The following is a 17,097-nucleotide window of genomic DNA, read 5'->3' as shown; positions in this document are numbered from 1 at the left end:
ACGTAGAACCTAAATTATGCCAATAGGATAGAGAGGCTCATCCTGCTTGTAAAGGTACCAACTACTTTGTACATGCACATAAACATATTGTAGGGGGAGTAAGAATTGCTGCACTATTGCCGAAGTAATGAAACCAATCAGTTGTTTGTACTTGCTGTATATTCTAATTAGCATAACTGAAGCGATCCCGGCTGCACCCAAAGCAATGGATCAGGGTCAGTAGACTGAAAAGTACCTACATTTGAATCGCTAACAATTTGAACTCTAGACAATTCTGATGCGCAAAGCATAAAAAACAAATAGCTATAAAGGCAAAAGACTCCCCCGAAGATGACCTTGATATAGTAGTGTGGGACATAGACGAAGATGATATACCCACAGAGTGGCCACTCAAGAAGCCGGCTGGGCCCACTTTGAAACTTTAGAAGTCGAATACCAATCCAGAAGGGACAACTTCAAAGCAAGGAGGGTCGGATCCACAGGCTGAAGAGTCAAGCTCGAAGAGGGAGTCGGATAAAAGGCCAAAAAATCCGAAGAAAGGAGGGAGAATGTAAGAAGGACTGGTCAATGCAAGAGACTGCAAGCCAGCAGATTTGAATACAGATATGACGATGTTCTTGATCAAGTGATTGTTCTACTTGATGGGGGTTTTGGGTATTTTGTTGCTTCGTCTTGCCGTATTTTGGGAGTTGGTCAGAACAAATAGCGCGGTTTTCGTTTGAGGATTAGCCTTTTTTTTGGTTTTGTCGGGTTATCAGAGTTTTGAAAGTTGAGCGGACCTATTATTACTCTTGTCTTGTACTTGACACCCATCTACAAAAATACTTGTCGGGATTGATCTCTCGGAGAGTGAACTTAAACTCTGCAGAGTAGGATCTAAGGCTCACGGAGAGGCCATGCCAAGAAGTGTAATGAGCCGCAAATATCAGATCATTGGTAATGTCATAGAAAGGATAATTTGCCGACATCGTCCACCAAACGGAAAATCCGAGAAATATTACCCGTACAGGATTTGTAAGAAGCAAGATTACATGTATCAGCCTCTTGATTCCGCAGTTGAACTCACTGTCTCAAACAACGGGTACAGAACTTGTGGTTGTAATGGAATGATGTTCGAAATGCACCTGGATCTTATAGTGTAGCTCAAGAACTTTTTCAAAAGCATCCAAGTACTTGATCGAGATTATTCTTCGGACATCGCCCCCATCGAGTCAACATATTTGATACCGCAAGTTAGCCGAAAAATTCTTGCTTGGAAATCTTTATCCACTTCACAGATATGTTGGGCTTAGAGAATAAGTCGATAAGTAAGCTCTGTTGCAGGGTATTGCAAATATTTTGACACATCTATTACGAGTTTTGTGCCCACATGCAAATACATGCTCACATTTGGGAAGATAGGCACGTTAAAAATGAAATTTGACTTGGGTGAGATAAAAGCTCAGTTAATCTAATGCGCGAAAATTTAAATACAGTGTAGCAATCAGCACGCGAAACTCTGCGTAAAACATGCTCCCGACCTTTCATAACTCCTTAAAAGACTTCCCTGCTGCCTTCAAATGCATCACCTATACAGTAGCTATCGCTAAATAGACCATGCGATAAACGAAAAATCAACAGATAACCAATCCTAAACTGGCTTCCGAATTTCTCGACTTCCTGCTTAAGGATTGTTGCTTACTGGTTTCTTTCCAGAACTTGAACCGCCGCTGGCGGGTTTTGGTTTCCCTACGGCCAGCGTCTTAGAATTACTCGCCGTCCATTTAGGGTCCCACTCGCCGGGAACATCGGCCTTGATCTTGATCCCAGGAGTGAGGAGGCGGTAATAGGACATAAAAGCAGATGCCACAGTATCTGAACCAGTCAATTAATTATTTTAGGCGTTTTGATAGCTTGCCAACTTACCTGCGTTGTTTGGTTCGTGATGCTTCATTATGTCGATTCGATCATACGCCTCGCCTTGTGGTGTATCTTCTGTACCTGTATCACCATACTTCCCAACTTCTTTGAACTTTTCCGTATGGGTAAGCTATAGAATGTGTCAGTAGAGGATATTAAGTCATGGAACTTGGCAAAATATACCTCGTGAACAATAGTCCATATTGCTCTTTCACTTTTATCCTCAGTTATCCATGTCCCTCCCGTTTGCTCACTAACCATCTCATTCTGCGTTTGTTTGTCAAGTTTTGACTGAGGCCATGTATAAGAAGGAATGTGCTCCAACTGTTGTCTGTGCATTGAAGTAAAGATCCATGATTCTTGACGATAGCCACCCACCGCCTGTAGCCACGCAAGCCACTGGGGGCAAAGGTACAACTGGTCAGGGAGATATGCAAGCTTATGAGGTTGTGTAAAACCTTGAGTATTTACGTCTGGTACTCCATTGGAAACGGCCTTTGTGTCAAGCTTGCAACTGTCATAAGTGCTGGCCCTAAGATAGGAGAGCTCCTTCTGGCCAGTATTCATCGTTCGCTCATACCAATCGTTTGTAGGATCAGTGGGATCTTCTTTTTTGAACATGTCCAAATCACACTCCACAAGCTATAGAAATTGGTCTATGGATCAGCTAGCGGAACATTTGTGCTAAGCGGAGTTTGGTGTACATCTACTTACAATTTCATCTTTAGGGTCAACCTTCTCGTCGGCTGTTTTTTGCATTCTCACTTCGTTCCTCTTATCCGCGAGTAGATTGGTGATTCTTGCTAAATAGTTGATATTAGATTTCCGACAATTAAAAAAGAGAAAAGCTCATAGCAACAGACCTATAAGAGTTTTCCTAATTTCGTCGGTTTTGGTTGGAAAGTGAAACTCAAATTCCTTCTTAGCCTCTGGCGCACCGTCGAAATTTCTTTCTAAAGCGCTTTTCCAAGTTTTGAATGATACTGTTCCTTTGTCCATGATGTTTTCGAGAAGGCTCTTCCACACATTGCCTTTTTTCCCTGTAAGTGGATCTATTTTGTCTATGTTGTACTCTTTTTTGTCTAGGAGGTATCAGTAAAGTACAAGTAATTTACGGTCTATGTAGAAAGAGTAACGTACCACATGAAACCCCGAGTACAATACCGGAGACTAGGTTTGGGCCCAACAGCAGGAGCCCACCAACTTGTAGAGCACTGATTTTCATCGTGGTTGCTGGAGAGTTGTGGCTAAGAGAGAAAAGATTGATTTATCAGGGGTAAGATGCGAGTTGCGATGCTAAGAGAAACCGCCGGTAGATGGAAGTAAGAAAGATAGTTTTTGATGGAATAAAGAAGACTGATAAAAGAGATTACTTCAACACTACTTATACATAGGTATCTATTGAGGCAATAGAGCTGAAGGAAGAATAGAGCATGCGAGCGCATCCCATCCCAAAGAAGGAAGATCGCATGTGCACCGCACTAGAGCAAAGGATGGCAGCCTTTGACATGTACCTACGTATTCCAAGTTTTCTGCGTATTCCAGCTGTCTCCGTTATTCCAGGATGTCCCGAGTCGCAGGCCCTCTTGAGTCCCACCTCAATGAACAGCGCCACGCATGTGGGCTTGTACGTACACTCCGTCCTCATGGGTTCTGGTAGGTGGGTAGGTACGAGTCGGGATATCTTCGAGTCTCTTCATTCATGGAAAGTGATTTTATACCCTATCAACTACTCTGAAGCAGTATAAACGCCCCTGTTGGCGAACAATTAAACCTGACTTAAGGTTATGTGAACTCCAACCATTGTGACGGCACGTGAGCGGTGGAAGCGCATGGTGGTAAATAAGCGCGCAAGGAGGCTGTACCTTGGGTGCGGTGGGGTGCGGGGTGGGGTAAGGTTATTTATTACTGTATTTCCAAACAACCTTAAAGCGTGGTGGAGCCAATCATCCGAGATTCCGCCTCAATCCCTTTCAGCCTCCCATCCTGCCATCAAACTACATCAAGAACACCATCCTTACGATCACCTTACGATCACCATCTCCACCATCTCCACCACCACCTCCATCCACCTCCAAGTATGCCAATAACCTCAGAATAACCTACGACTCGTGCTGCGGTCCTCTGCCCTCCACATCACCATCCTCTTCCGCAATCCCTATTCTCAACGTCAACTTTTCCTTCCGCAGTCATCTCGACCGGTGAATCCGTTTCCTACCTGAATGACAACTCAAACATGTGAGTGATCCTCTCAATGCAAATAGATCTTCTCCTTCTATATAAGACTGCATCAATCTCGCCCACTCATCATCTTCCACTTCATTACAAACATCCACACCAAACAGTACAACAATCAGATCACTCTTGCAGACTCGACGTGACTTGCACTTTATCTGCATATTTGATTTTTACATTACATCCCATCAACCTTCATCCTCTTATTTGATCTTTTCGTTACATTCCATCAAGAAGTCCCACCACCCGAGTTCATCATGCGTTTCTCCTTTGTTGCCATCGGTCTTCTAATGAGCATCTCTTCAGCTGCAGCATTGGCGGTCCCAGAGCAGGCAGATCCCAGCATTGACGTCGCCGAATATTCCAGCATGGGAGTCGCGAAAGATTCCAATGCGGTAGTTGCGGAAAGTACACTGGAGAAGCGAGTTCTATCGGCGGCGGAGAAGAAGGCGGCGGCCAAGAAGGCGGCGCTGGCGGCGGATAAGTCTCAGGGCAAGAAGACGGATAAAGAGGACGCGGGCTCTGCAACTTCTGAAGACGAAGACGGCTCGTCAGGAAAAGCTTCATCGTCAGGGACATCATCGGAAGATGAAGCCGCTGTAGTCCAGAAGCTTGCCAAGGCTTTTGGAAAGACGAAGGCAACTGCAACGGAAACCAAAGAGGCAAAGGCGATTTTAAAGGCATATACGGCCAAATTAGCTCTGACTCCAGTAAGTTGATGGTATCTTTTTCAAGGCTGGAATATGAACTTACAAATTCTGCAGATCGTAAATAACAAGAAAGTCGACTCAAAGTCTGCTAAAGATGCCCTCAAGGACAAGCCTGAGGACGCCATATAAATACTACCAAAGCTCGATACTTGGAGTCAGTAAAATTCTCCTCCCTTGACAATCCTTATATTAATTACATCATCTAGGTGTTTAAGTCAAAGCAAGGCGGCGAATATCCTTTGAGGATCGGAACATAGGATAGCAATGTCCCTGTCATGCAGAAGAGACTGATAGTACCGAGAAAGAATTACCAGGAAACATATGTACTTTGAAGGACTAGGAGGATGGAAGAAAACAAGAGGAATGGAGTATTGGGTTATAGCGATGGTATGTTTGTTTTTTGTGTCTCCACAATTGTGGTAAGCTTGTAGATTGCTAAGAATTTGTTTTTGACTTAACGAAGAAGGGCCAGAAAGATTGGCTTTAAAGAGGATGTGATTTAGAGGTTGATTTCTAACTTGATAGACGTGACTTCTAAGTTACACCAATGATTAAATAACCACCTTTTCAGTCTTCGAATTCCTTTTACATCTGTAAATTTTTATTGGATTGCTTGAAGTGCGAATTTCCACTTGGGTCAACCGGCAATCTACCGGGATAGGCAGCAGCTCTCTGTGACTAATGAAGTGGCAAGATCAATGATCTTTTAGTTTGTCATTGACGGTTAGAAACACCATGTGACATTCGACTACAATCTGTCAGCCAACACGCCGGAGAAGGCAGTGAGTCCGACTAATTAGAACTTCATAGTTCAGTCTTTACTAGTTGGTTTTTGCAATTAATTCAATTACTACAAATTTTATCATCAGTAATCGTTTTATTTGTGGAAGTTATATTCGTAATCAAAACCACGGGCTTTTTCTGTATTCAATATTCAAGCTTTTTTCGGGCCGATCAAAGTCTTGTAGTGTAAGCTACAGAATAAGGCAAGGTAAAGTTTCAGATTAGGTAACTGTTTACTCAATTTACGGTAGCTAATCTTAGCCTCCAGTGGAGAGAGTTATTTTTTATAGCTTATAGCCGATCTCGCGGAGGACAAAATGATTGTCAGTTACCCGCCTAGTAATCCTGGACTAAATAAGTCGACTTCGAACAGAGCGTAAGAAGTCTTATTATTTACTTAAAATAATTGACGAAATATCTTATATTGTTCCAAATTAATACACTAAATAACGATATTTCGTCAACTTAACCGAAGAAATACCGTGTTTCAACTGCCACTTATTTTGTCCATCGCGAGCCGATGTAGTTGGCCGAAGGGCTAGGTTCTATGTTAAAATACGCTACAACCTCATCATAAATTTTATCTGACACCACAATCTCGAGTTGTTAGAGTATATTTACAATCATAATCATCAGCGATCTTGGTTAATTAGTTGTTATTCAGGAATCATCACTAGTTGCCAAGACCTAATAACCTTAATCGGCCCATCAATGCACTTCGCATAGCGGCTGATGTAAGAACATTCGATATTCTACGCCACAAAGCTTGGAAGACATAAGCTGTCGCTTGCTGATGTAAGATAATGTAACGCTGGCAAAAGAAGCCGCTAGAAATCTCGCTGAACCATGTATAAAGATCTGATGGTCAGCCGCGTCTGTGAAGGACCCGACGGTGAGGCGCACTGCCAAGTAGCTTGGGACGTTTGAACAAGATGACGAGATCTTTTACTCGATCAGAAACCATGTACCTATGTATCAGTCACCATTTGTCATCCAGAGACGAGACGAAAGCAGCTGTATTCATTATCGCGCCTGGTATCGCAACATGAAGATGCTTTTCAATTGGTGTCAGATTTGAGTTTTCATCTTAAGCGGCAGGATTCAGCTGATAAAGTTAATATAGTACCCTGGTTGGGAAAAATCTCAAAAACGGTTGTATAAAGATGTCTCTCTCCATCACGTAGACATTATTTTCAACAGAAGTCATCACCATCTCATCGCGCTTCAGTCGATATGAAGGTTCTCTTATCCTTGGAGCTTGCTATATCAGCAATTATATTTTTCTCCATTGCTCTTGCGAGTCCTCACGCTTCAAACAAGATCCAAAAACGCGCAGCAATCACAATTCATGATCGTCCCGCAGTTCCGCACAATGCCACTCTCCATCAGCGCAATAGTTTCAAGAGCTACGGAGGATGTTCCAAAAAGTACGGAGGCTCCACAGGAGAAAACATCATCAAATCCGGTTATCGGGATATGCTTCAAATGACAGGATTGGTCAATCCCTTCCTTACCAACCGTTTCCTTGGAATACCCTACCAAGCAGCGGCGGGGGTCATGGAGAAAAGGTTTTTCGGGGATGTACCCAAAAGCAATGAAAAGCGAGATCAAATTAAGAGTATGTGAAATAAGTCACTTTCACATCACAAATGCTAAGTCATACAGCAATCTTCCGTAACGCAGCAAACTGGTACCCGTGGTCTTGGGATTACTTTGTAAGTTGTCTCTCATTCATATCCCGGTCCTAGATAAATGTCTCTTTAACAACCTTCCCTTTGATACCGGCAAAAATGTTTCTAACAAAAGAAGGACTGGCGGGGCGATAAGATAGAAGTGTTTTGCGAACAGGATCAACCAAATCCGTATCAAAATGTCAGATGCGGCAAGCAAGTTGACGGTGGTGAAAAGCCTATAGCTGCATACGCACTCAGTCTGGGGGGAAAGGCGCAAATCATTTTTTGTGCGCCTTTCTTCTCAAATGTGGCACTGAACGAAAAGCAATCAGAGATAGAGAAGAATCCAGACTTGAAGAAGAAATTGCCATGGTTCCGGACTCGAGCTCACGTTGTTTTTCACGAGATGACTCACTTGCATATTATGGGGTACAGTAAGTTTGCAACTGAAAGAAAACATTTCAGTATGTTGTATGCTGACAAGCCATAGCCGACGTAATTGATATGAACCAAAATCCTTATGATCAAACTGGACGTCGCGTTTACGGCGCGGAGTTGGTGGAGGCGTTTGCCAAAAGATTTCCTCAATACACCCATAAGAATGGTAAGACATTCGTTTACACTAAATAATGAGATATCGTGCTAACGCAGTCATGTTTGGCCAGCTGATACTTACGCATGGTATGCAACTGCAATGTGGTTTCGACAGTTCTGGGGGGATCCAGACCCAACCCCACGCCGACCAGTGCCCATTGGAGGAGAGCCAGATCCCTTGCCACAACCGGAAGAATTTACAGATGATTTCTATAACGATGGCAGGACTCCCACTGATGGCGAGACTAGCAATCCGAATCCGACGTACGTAACAAGTTCCCAGTCCACATTAAGATGCGCTGAGGCTTTGAAACTGACCTTTTTGTAGTTTACACAGTTACCAAGAAATCTCTGACGACGAAGCGATCGCGTTTTCCGCTGGTGATTACACTCCTTTCGGATTTTTAGGGGGGAAGAAGCTCAGAATTCTTCCACTTGGAGGTAGGCTTACGGTTCCTAATTCTGTTTCTAACCAACATCTAATCATATCCATAGACTCCATCACTTATGGTTTCAAAAGCTCTGACGGTAACGGGTACCGGCAAGCTTTGAAAACCATTCTCGAAGGAACGGGGAATACGGTTGAAATGATAGGTACTGTACAAGCTGGGACGATGGCCAATAACAACAACGAGGGTCATAACGCTGCCACTATTGACCAAGTTGCTACATACACGGGCGCTTACGGACAGCGACCAAATGTGATCTTACTTCACGTGGGAACTAATGATCTCAACCTTCATCTTGATCCGTCATCTGCACCGCAGCGATTGGATTCGCTCGTTGAGAAACTAATTTCTGCTTGTCCCGATGCAACAATCATCGTTGCAAGAATCATTCCATCGACGGATTCCGGCCTTGCATCTCTAATTTCGGAATACAACAAGGCCATTACGGAAAGAATGAGAGACCGAGCTTTGCGGAGAGAACAAAATGTTATCATTGTTGACATGCCTTCTGGTGTGCGAGTTCAGGATATGGCCGATGGATTGCACCCAAGCGACGCAGGATACGACAAGATGGCCGTTAAGTGGGCAATTGCTTTGACGGCAGCCAACTCAATGGGTTGGGTTCAAGATCCAGTAGCACCGACGGAAGTCTCTGTTCCATCAGCCCCATCTTGCGAACGCGAGGTATGGTGGATGCCGCAGGGTGAAATTGCAAGTGGCGGAGGCTTGGGAGCTAACACATGGCTCAGTTCGTCCTGCACTCTCAAGTAAGTTCTTCCAACCAAAAGAAAAAGCTTCAAGACTAACTCGACTAGTGCACAAACTCAACTCTGCAATTGTCAAAAACAGGAAGTGCCTTTGACTCAGGAGCTATTCCAATCCACCAAGAAATGCGACATCGAAATGGTGAAATCTCCTACTGCTACCGCCGTTCATTTTGCTGATTTGAACGGCGACGGTAGAGTAGAATACCTTCATGTTGACAGTATAGGAGCTGTGACAGCATTCCTTAATCTTGGATCTCCTAATCAAGGAGGAGAAGCTGGCAAAGTTACCTGGCTTCCTCAAGGCACGATTGCCACGGGTGTTGGAGGCACACGTGGAAGCGTACAGTTTGCAGACATCAACGGCGATGGTAGAGCGGAATACCTTTGGGTTCACGAAGATGGAAGCGTCGACTGCTGGCTCAATCTCGGAGGCCCTGATAACGGCCCAAACGCTGGGAAGGTCGGTTGGCTACCACAAGGCACAATTGCAACCGGTATTGGCAAAGATGGAGCGGGAGTACGCTTCGCCGACATAAACGGAGATGGCAGAGCGGAATATCTTTATGTATATGAGGATGGGTCTGTGGAAGCTTATCTGAACGCCGGTGGCCCTGACAATGGTCCAAATGCTGCAAAAGTAATCTGGTTGCCACAGGGAAAGATCGCAACAGGTGTCGGGATGGGAAGAGAGAATGTCATCTTCGCGGACGTGAATGGCGATAAGCGAGCCGATTATCTTGCGGTTTCCCGGACAGACGGTAGTGTCAAATTGTGGCGAAATGGTGGGCCGTTGGACAAAGGCTCGAATGACGCAAAAGTAGTCTGGATAGAACGTGGTACCATTGCAACTGGAGTTGGAACGAACGGGAAGGGAGTGCAGTTTGCGGACTTGAATGGGGATCGAAGGGCAGAGTATATGGATGTTGCCTACGATACCTCAGCTGTTAATGCCTGGTTAAATGGTTGCTAATCTGCTCAATTGTTCCAGAAAATTTGGAACACCCGCAATTGTATTAGGGAATCTTCTGTCACTGTCATCGCTCAAAGTCTAACTATATTCAACAACGACGTAAGACACTCATTTATAAAGTTCAAGGTTTACTTTCGTTGCAGTTTTCCGAGTATGGATATCATTCTTTTGAGTCCGCGATACTAAACGATATAGAACAAACTTTCAATGACCTCCATGCTAGCCAAAGTAAAGGATATGTGCTCCAGCGGCAGATGTCGAGAGCGCCAAAAAGGTACCTCTTAATCTTTATCGGAGAAAACATATATATATATATCACGCAATTTGCATCACCTGTATATCAGTTATAAACTTTAGGAAGGATAGGTAAGGTCGAAAACGTAGTGAAAGTTTCACCCATAGCTCACATTGCTAAGAGTATGCCATGCATAGTTCTTTTAGTATCACGACTGAAGTATACTTTGAGCTAGTAGAAAATTCGAATATCATCAAAGGATCAGTAGTAAAAGAGACGATTTAGAATCGCTTCTTACCAGGCGACCGTCTGATGATTTGTGCAACAAAAGAACAAGAATGTTTTCTGGATCAATTAGAGAAAACCACTTTTCTGTGGACGAATTGCACTTCTGCCACGGTTTTTGACTTGGAAGAACCGATGAACACATCGTACTGGATGAACGATTGTTGAAAAGAATACCGTGTAATTGAAACCCACAAAAATCTCCTTGTAGGAGTTATTCAAGATGGTAGATCACGATATAATGAGATCAGTTCTTCATCACCGTTACGCCGTTACTGAGTACGGGTTTGTATTGTTATGAATATTGGAGACTTGCCGATGAGATGAAGTAATAGCGAGTTGATAACTTCCAAATTGCCGTAAGAGAAACCCAGACTAAATCCTCGACTGGATGAAAATTGAGTAAAGACTGAACCCCCACAGTGCAAAGAAAGAAACTACTTTTCACCCTCCGCAATTCTCATTCCATTTTTCCTCAGTCAGAGATCAAAAAGCACAAGTGGCCTCGGGAGACTACTATAACTCCTCACTGATTCATCCTCCCACCATTTTCATGGCCTGCAGTTCCATTAGCTCGAAAATCTCAACATTTCACACATCTCGACCTACTTAGCTAGAATAACACCGTCCATCACTCCCACAGTAACGATACCCATTGGGGCAGCAGAAGGTGCCACAACACCAAGGATATGCATTACTGCAACAATATCCTGTGTATGGAGGCAGGCATGCACGGGGTCTTGAGGCAGGGCAGGCTGCAGGCGCATTCACCAAATCTACATTGTCAGTTTGTTTCATTATTCCAAAATAATGGGTATTCTGACCGCTGAGGTTTTGAAGTTGAGCACCTTCAGTGCCAGTCGCTGAATCGAAGCCGGGACCTTCATGCGAGGCAGTCAAGCCAACAAAGGCGTTGTTTGCGCCGGTGGCGGCAGCTTGGATGGAGGTGCAAAAGAGTGCTAGGGAAATGATTGTGAACTTCATGGCTGCGTTGTGGTTCATTTATGTTTTGAAGGTAGATATTTGTTTTATATTGAGATGAGCTTTGGCTTGGGCGAGTGTTGGAGGGTGCACCTCGAGGACTTTATATCCCAAGACTGGCCTTCCCCTCCCATGAGATCTCGATTTTTTGGACGAAAAGAATGTATTGAAGTGATCTTCCGAATTGATCAGACGGCCGAATGCTACGCCGAGCTTTTGCTGTGTGAGCGCATATGTTCTTGGACATAGACGCAAGTAAGACGTATTGTGTGTGTCAGTACTCATCTCATTAGATGGAAAAAAGAGCTTGCATTCATTAAATGCCATTTTCTCCTGCGTAACCAAGGATTGAAATAAACATGTTACGTACTTATGTAGGACAATGACAAAGTAATAAGTCGATCATTGTCTGATTTAATCTTTGGGTAAGGCTGGCACTTTGATTTGTGCCACATAAGACGGAAGAATCCATATTACTTGCCCCTCATAGCCATTGCCCATAGCTAACATAAATGAGATCCATTCAAATCAGTTATTAAGATCAGTTATTAATCATAAAATGCCCAGACTAATAGAGTAATAAGTCTGCGCCCAAAATTCAGGTCCTCTCTCTACATCTCCGAATAGCATTCTCTTGCAAAGGTTACTCACTGTACGCCAAATAGAGATGACATATCAAATTTCTTCACCATTTCTCAAATCTGAATGATAAAGCTAGGGAAGAGTGCTTACCGCTCGATCTGCATGTAAATGCCACTGTAAGATATAACATAAAGTGTGAATAGACCAAAAAGCTATGCTTGTAACAGCTCCTGGACCCCAATCATATGTGTTTATGTAAGGAATCAGAACTTGATAGACGATGGCCAATAATGCAAGAGTTCGCGAGGCTCAATCAATAACTTGGCGTAGGAGAAAGTAATTAAGACTCGGTGAGAGGATAGACAAGGCTGACATTCTTCATACAGCTTATTCGTAGATATGAAGTTGCTGCAGCACAATGATACTACCCCGCTCCCGACAGACGACATTACAACCTAAGCCTCTCGTGCACATTGTTCAGACCAGAAATGCTTAAGGCTCTTAATTAAGCAAGTCACTATACACTTTTTACAGTGTTTCTAACTCGCCCGTACACACCTTACATCGTTTACATTAAACTTCCATCAGGATATCGCGGAAGAATTATCATACAGAAGAACTCTTAATCATTCAATAACGAAATATTGTGTCACCAACAATCCACCCCTGCATCCGAAACCGCCCACCACTCCTTCAGGATCTCAGACCCCTCAGAATAATCCTTCAACCCACCCACCAAAACAGAGTCAAAACCCAACAGCGACCTGAAACCACTGAAAATTCTTCTCGTCCTCTGAAATGATAAAAAGATAAGCGTAGCCGTGTATCGAACGCACAGCTTGGCAGGGACAGATGATTCAACTTTCGCTGAGGCAGATGTAGCGTTGCCTTCGGTTCCTAGTCTTATATCGTCGCCCTTCCTCTCTTTTCACTACACTCTCTGTCGTGATTTTACCTTCTAAATTAAATAAATTCCAAGAAAAACACAGCGGAAACTTCAAAATGGCCAGACTTCAGCTCACAGAAATCATCCCGACAATTCTCCTCTTGATCAGTTCATTCGGACTCGTCGGCATCTCAGCACAACTAGCGCTGAGAAAGAACATTTCAGAGCATATTCAGCATGCTGCTATAGCCGTGTTGATTTGTGTATGCTTCATTCTTTCTTTACAGCGACTTTTGCTAACTGTAAATAGGCGCTCCTTACACCTATCTTGATGATCGCAAAACTCCTTAAACCGACCGTGAGGAAATCGATCATTATACTTGCGGTGTTGACATTCTTGTGGACTGGATCGACTGTGATCACAGTTGCCTCAGCCAAGTATGCAGAGAAGAAAACAAAATTGTTGTGGGTTGTGGTGATCATGTTCGTGTCGTCTCAGTTGTAGGTTACTTCTTTCACATCCGACTCGCTTTTACTCGGACACATAACTTGTGAGAGTCTTCTTTGCTGATAATTTGCACTAGACTATCATGCTCGGCATTGTGGTTCAACGTCAGCATCTTGTTGAGGCAGGGAAGGGCCAAGAAAGATGAACATCACCTCCAGGAGAATGGCAGTTCCATCCAACTCAACGGTAATCTGAAGGAAGGAGCGAGTTTGGCATCCATTTACAGTGCGAAATAAATAACGTTTGCTGTTACGTCGTATCATCCTTGGACGACGGATCGACCCACGGTCCACATGGATTGTTAATTGGACCGCTGGGGTGTAGTGAGTTGGTAGAATCGTAAACCTTTAGAATAGAATTAAAATGTTGGCCGGCAATTATTGAATTATGAAACAAGAATCTCAATCGGATACGTATAATTAGTATTGGTCTAGAATTTTGATTCTCTCGTCGAGCCTGGAAGCCACCACGTCCGGGTAAAAGGATATCTAGGAGGCAAACTTCTTGTAACTCTATTCGAGCAAACCAGCTGCAATCGTCTCACCACCACTGCGTAAGACAACCCGGCTAGGAGCTTCCAGCGGCACTGCAGTGTCAAGCTCAACCACAACTCTCGCGACCAATCCAGGCTTCACAACGCGGGGCTTCTTCTTTCCAACAGGAGCACCTGTGTGCTTGTCCAAGACAGCCACGATTTCAATGATTCGACCAGGCGTATGAAGTCTCCCCCGATGAATGTCAATTTGCATGGGAGTTACGAACTCAAATGCAAGGACCTTGGCTGTGAATCGTGAGATATTTTTGATAGGGCTCGAAGGACTGCATAACACATCACCAACTTTGAGGTATTGCTCTTCGATTCCTGATAGATGTACGGTAACATTCTGCCCTGCGACAGCCCAATCAGCAGGTTCGTTATCGAGCTCTACTGATTTGATATAACACTTTTGTGACGATGGTTGCGCTAATAGAGCATCGCCCATCTGCAGCGATCCAGATTCTATCCGTCCAGATACAGAAAGAGGATTCTGCACGCCACCTCGAAAGATATCTCCAACCGATAACCGTAGCGGTTTCGACAAAGCTCGGCTCGCGGGTTGGGAATTGTCTAATTCCTCGACTAATGTTGGTCCTTTATACCATAAAGCTGCCGGCTCGGTGGACTTTCTGGTTATGTTATCCCCTTGCAATCCAGAACATGGTATGAAGGCAATATTTCGGGACTGAAAGCCTGCAGCAGTCAAAAAAGCTGAAACTTGAGTTGATATCTCTCTGAATCTCTCTTCGGACCAGGCGACAGTATCCAACTTATTTACAGCAATGATAAGGCGTTGTACGCCCATACTTCTTACCAACAAGGCGTGCTCCTTCGTCTGGCCCTTTAACCCAGATTCGAAAGAACCTGTACTTGCGTCAATGACAAGAACCGCAAAGTCAGCTTGACTTGCTCCAGCAATCATGTTTGGTATAAAATCTCGGTGGCCCGGTGCATCAAGAATGGTGAAAGAGGTCTTCTCTGTCTCGAATTTATTCATTGCAATGTCGATAGTAACACCTCGAGCCCGCTCCTCCGAGCCTTGGTCGAGAACCCATGCTAAAGCAAACGATGATTTCCCCATTTTTTCCGCTTCCTTTCGATATCTGTCAACCGTACGCTGGTCGACAACTTTAAGATCGTACAATAAGCGCCCCATCAATGTGCTCTTACCAGCGTCGACATGACCTAGAAAAATTAGGTCAAACGTTCATAAAGCTCGAGAAGTCTCACCAATAACAACAAAATTGGCGGCATTCTTCGCTTTGGCCTTCTCGAATTCTGCGAGGACGTTCAGATTTTTACTCTTCGCTCTTGGTGTGTCATCCATCTTTATCGCCTCAACACCAGCTGCAATCTGGTCTGCTCGTTTTTCTCCATTCGTCTTAGGGGCCTTTTTGTTCTCTTTTCCATTAGCTGCTGTGTGGTCAGTCGTGGCTTTTTGTCCTAGCAGAGTTCGTCGAACCTTTCGACTGAGCCGCAATAACAATATCGTCGGGACTTGGGCCTGCGAAGGGGTTAGCTGCTGTAACTGATGTATTCGCAGCGATGTTAAGTGTGAAATAGTTGTTTTTCGAATGTCGTGATGTCTCGGGCCGGTTACTGAACATGGTACTGGCAAACGCTGATGGTTCGCATTGATCAACTTCCGACGTGACTTCGGGGAAAGCCGGCGTTGAAGGCTGTGATACCCTCGTTGGAGTAGGTGGCTTGTTTACTTTCTCGTGCTCATTGGAGTCCTTTCGTTTGCGAGTGGGAAACCCTCTAGAAGTTGGCTTTGATAAACGACTTTGCAATGCAGTGTGGCTAGTGGCAGGGTTACTGCTAGGCGGCACATCGTCCTTGATTTTCAGATTTGCAAGCGGTGTTTCCACTCCAGTGTTTGAACCCGACTTGTCTTCTTGCGCCTTTTTCTTCCTTGCCGCTGCTAACGCTTGAAGCTTGGACATCTTCGGTGCTCCCTCAGAAGATCCGCCTAGTAATCCACCCCTAGGATGAGGGGGGGGAGTGAAGATGGCTTCTCGGTCCTTGGGGATGTTGAGCCAGGGGGTATCATGAAAGAAATCCTGGAAAGAGGACCTTTGAAACTGAAGAGCATCACCACCAACCACCTCGGCCTGTTGCAAGTACCGGCCTACGACCCTGGAATTAGCACATTGTACATTTATTTGTTACAGGAACAGAGATTCGAACCCACCTCCGACGGATCCAAGACTTGTATACGCATCGCTCCCACAGATTTCCATGCTTGCAAAAGAAAATAACCCACCTTGCGCTTTGCCTGCCGTGGCCTTCTTTGATACTTTCTGCGCCTTCTCGACTGTGGATACCAGATATTTGACGGTCTTCTCTACATCATAGTAGTAGTGCCATAGCGATTCTTGTATCTGCTTATCCGTAACGTTCGCTGCAGTAGGAGGGAGATTCGATCGTACGTCTATGGTTCCTTGTCGCATGTGCTCTGAGGTTCAGGTAAGTGCGTGTGGTGCAGTACATTGCTGAAGGGGTAGATAGATACCTTGATCCTCTTCTGTGAGACCTGTAAAGAAATGTGAGCTGCTGAGGTCCATTGATTTCGCAGAGCAGAGTTATATTGGTACTCACCGTCGCCTTCTCCACCATCAGCGTAGTCATCTCCACCGTCGAAGTCGTCCAGCTCATCATCTAGGTCAAGATTGTGGATTATCTTGTGGCGAGACATCTTGGGGATGTTTAGAACTATTCTGGTTAACACCGGGGAGAAAAGATTAACATTGGCGATGGTAGTTGGTCAAATAGAGATGCCTAAATTGACGGAGGAACACCTTCTTGAGTATCGCACGGTGTTAATGCTAGATCGATGGTGGTGCTCGATATTTTGGCGGGGTCAAATGCAGCAAGTGTTGACAGGTTTCACCGCCCGGCAAAACCCCCACAGTGCGCTTCACCACCAACTGTAGCCAGCGTCCGTAAAGATCACCTGCAACCTGGAAGAGGCTGCTTTTCTGTATCCTCAATAGTCACAA

At 44.5% G+C, this 17,097-nt stretch overlaps 6 protein-coding genes across 6 annotated transcripts; 3 read left to right on the top strand and 3 right to left on the bottom strand.

Annotated features, from left to right (window-relative positions):
- Positions 1-1,663: 1,663 nt before the first annotated feature.
- Positions 1,664-3,124, bottom strand: GLAREA_01189 (uncharacterized protein; the record flags this gene model as incomplete). The annotated part of the gene is made up of 6 exons (XM_008088405.1): positions 1,664-1,854; positions 1,906-2,029; positions 2,083-2,541; positions 2,614-2,702; positions 2,763-2,981; positions 3,040-3,124. The coding sequence occupies 6 exons, from the start codon at positions 3,122-3,124 to the stop codon at positions 1,664-1,666; spliced, it is 1,167 nt and encodes a 388-aa protein (XP_008086596.1).
- Positions 3,125-4,391: 1,267 nt separating this feature from the next.
- Positions 4,392-4,973, top strand: GLAREA_01188 (uncharacterized protein; the record flags this gene model as incomplete). Its single annotated transcript, XM_008088404.1, has 2 exons — positions 4,392-4,844; positions 4,899-4,973. The coding sequence occupies 2 exons, from the start codon at positions 4,392-4,394 to the stop codon at positions 4,971-4,973; spliced, it is 528 nt and encodes a 175-aa protein (XP_008086595.1).
- Positions 4,974-6,860: 1,887 nt separating this feature from the next.
- On the top strand, positions 6,861-10,080 carry GLAREA_01187 (SGNH hydrolase; the record flags this gene model as incomplete). Its single annotated transcript, XM_008088403.1, has 8 exons — positions 6,861-7,245; positions 7,293-7,342; positions 7,437-7,734; positions 7,791-7,904; positions 7,966-8,158; positions 8,223-8,335; positions 8,390-9,110; positions 9,159-10,080. The coding sequence occupies 8 exons, from the start codon at positions 6,861-6,863 to the stop codon at positions 10,078-10,080; spliced, it is 2,796 nt and encodes a 931-aa protein (XP_008086594.1).
- A 1,125-nt stretch (positions 10,081-11,205) lies between these two features.
- Positions 11,206-11,602, bottom strand: GLAREA_01186 (uncharacterized protein; the record flags this gene model as incomplete). The annotated part of the gene is made up of 2 exons (XM_008088402.1): positions 11,206-11,310; positions 11,372-11,602. 2 exons carry the CDS (start codon positions 11,600-11,602, stop codon positions 11,206-11,208), a joined length of 336 nt encoding a protein of 111 aa, XP_008086593.1.
- Positions 11,603-13,165: 1,563 nt separating this feature from the next.
- On the top strand, positions 13,166-13,793 carry GLAREA_01185 (uncharacterized protein; the record flags this gene model as incomplete). Its single annotated transcript, XM_008088401.1, has 3 exons — positions 13,166-13,312; positions 13,360-13,550; positions 13,634-13,793. The coding sequence occupies 3 exons, from the start codon at positions 13,166-13,168 to the stop codon at positions 13,791-13,793; spliced, it is 498 nt and encodes a 165-aa protein (XP_008086592.1).
- Positions 13,794-14,069: 276 nt separating this feature from the next.
- Positions 14,070-16,793, bottom strand: GLAREA_01184 (P-loop containing nucleoside triphosphate hydrolase; the record flags this gene model as incomplete). Its single annotated transcript, XM_008088400.1, has 6 exons — positions 14,070-15,280; positions 15,326-15,508; positions 15,558-16,226; positions 16,290-16,553; positions 16,611-16,631; positions 16,697-16,793. The coding sequence occupies 6 exons, from the start codon at positions 16,791-16,793 to the stop codon at positions 14,070-14,072; spliced, it is 2,445 nt and encodes an 814-aa protein (XP_008086591.1).
- Between the last annotated feature and the right edge of the window lie 304 nt (positions 16,794-17,097).

Source organism: Glarea lozoyensis (genome assembly GCF_000409485.1).
Source record: "Glarea lozoyensis ATCC 20868 chromosome Unknown GLAREA7, whole genome shotgun sequence".
Classification (NCBI taxonomy): domain Eukaryota; kingdom Fungi; phylum Ascomycota; class Leotiomycetes; order Helotiales; family Helotiaceae; genus Glarea; species Glarea lozoyensis.
Note: the sequence above shows the minus strand (reverse complement) of the source record. Positions and strands in the feature narration are given on the sequence as shown.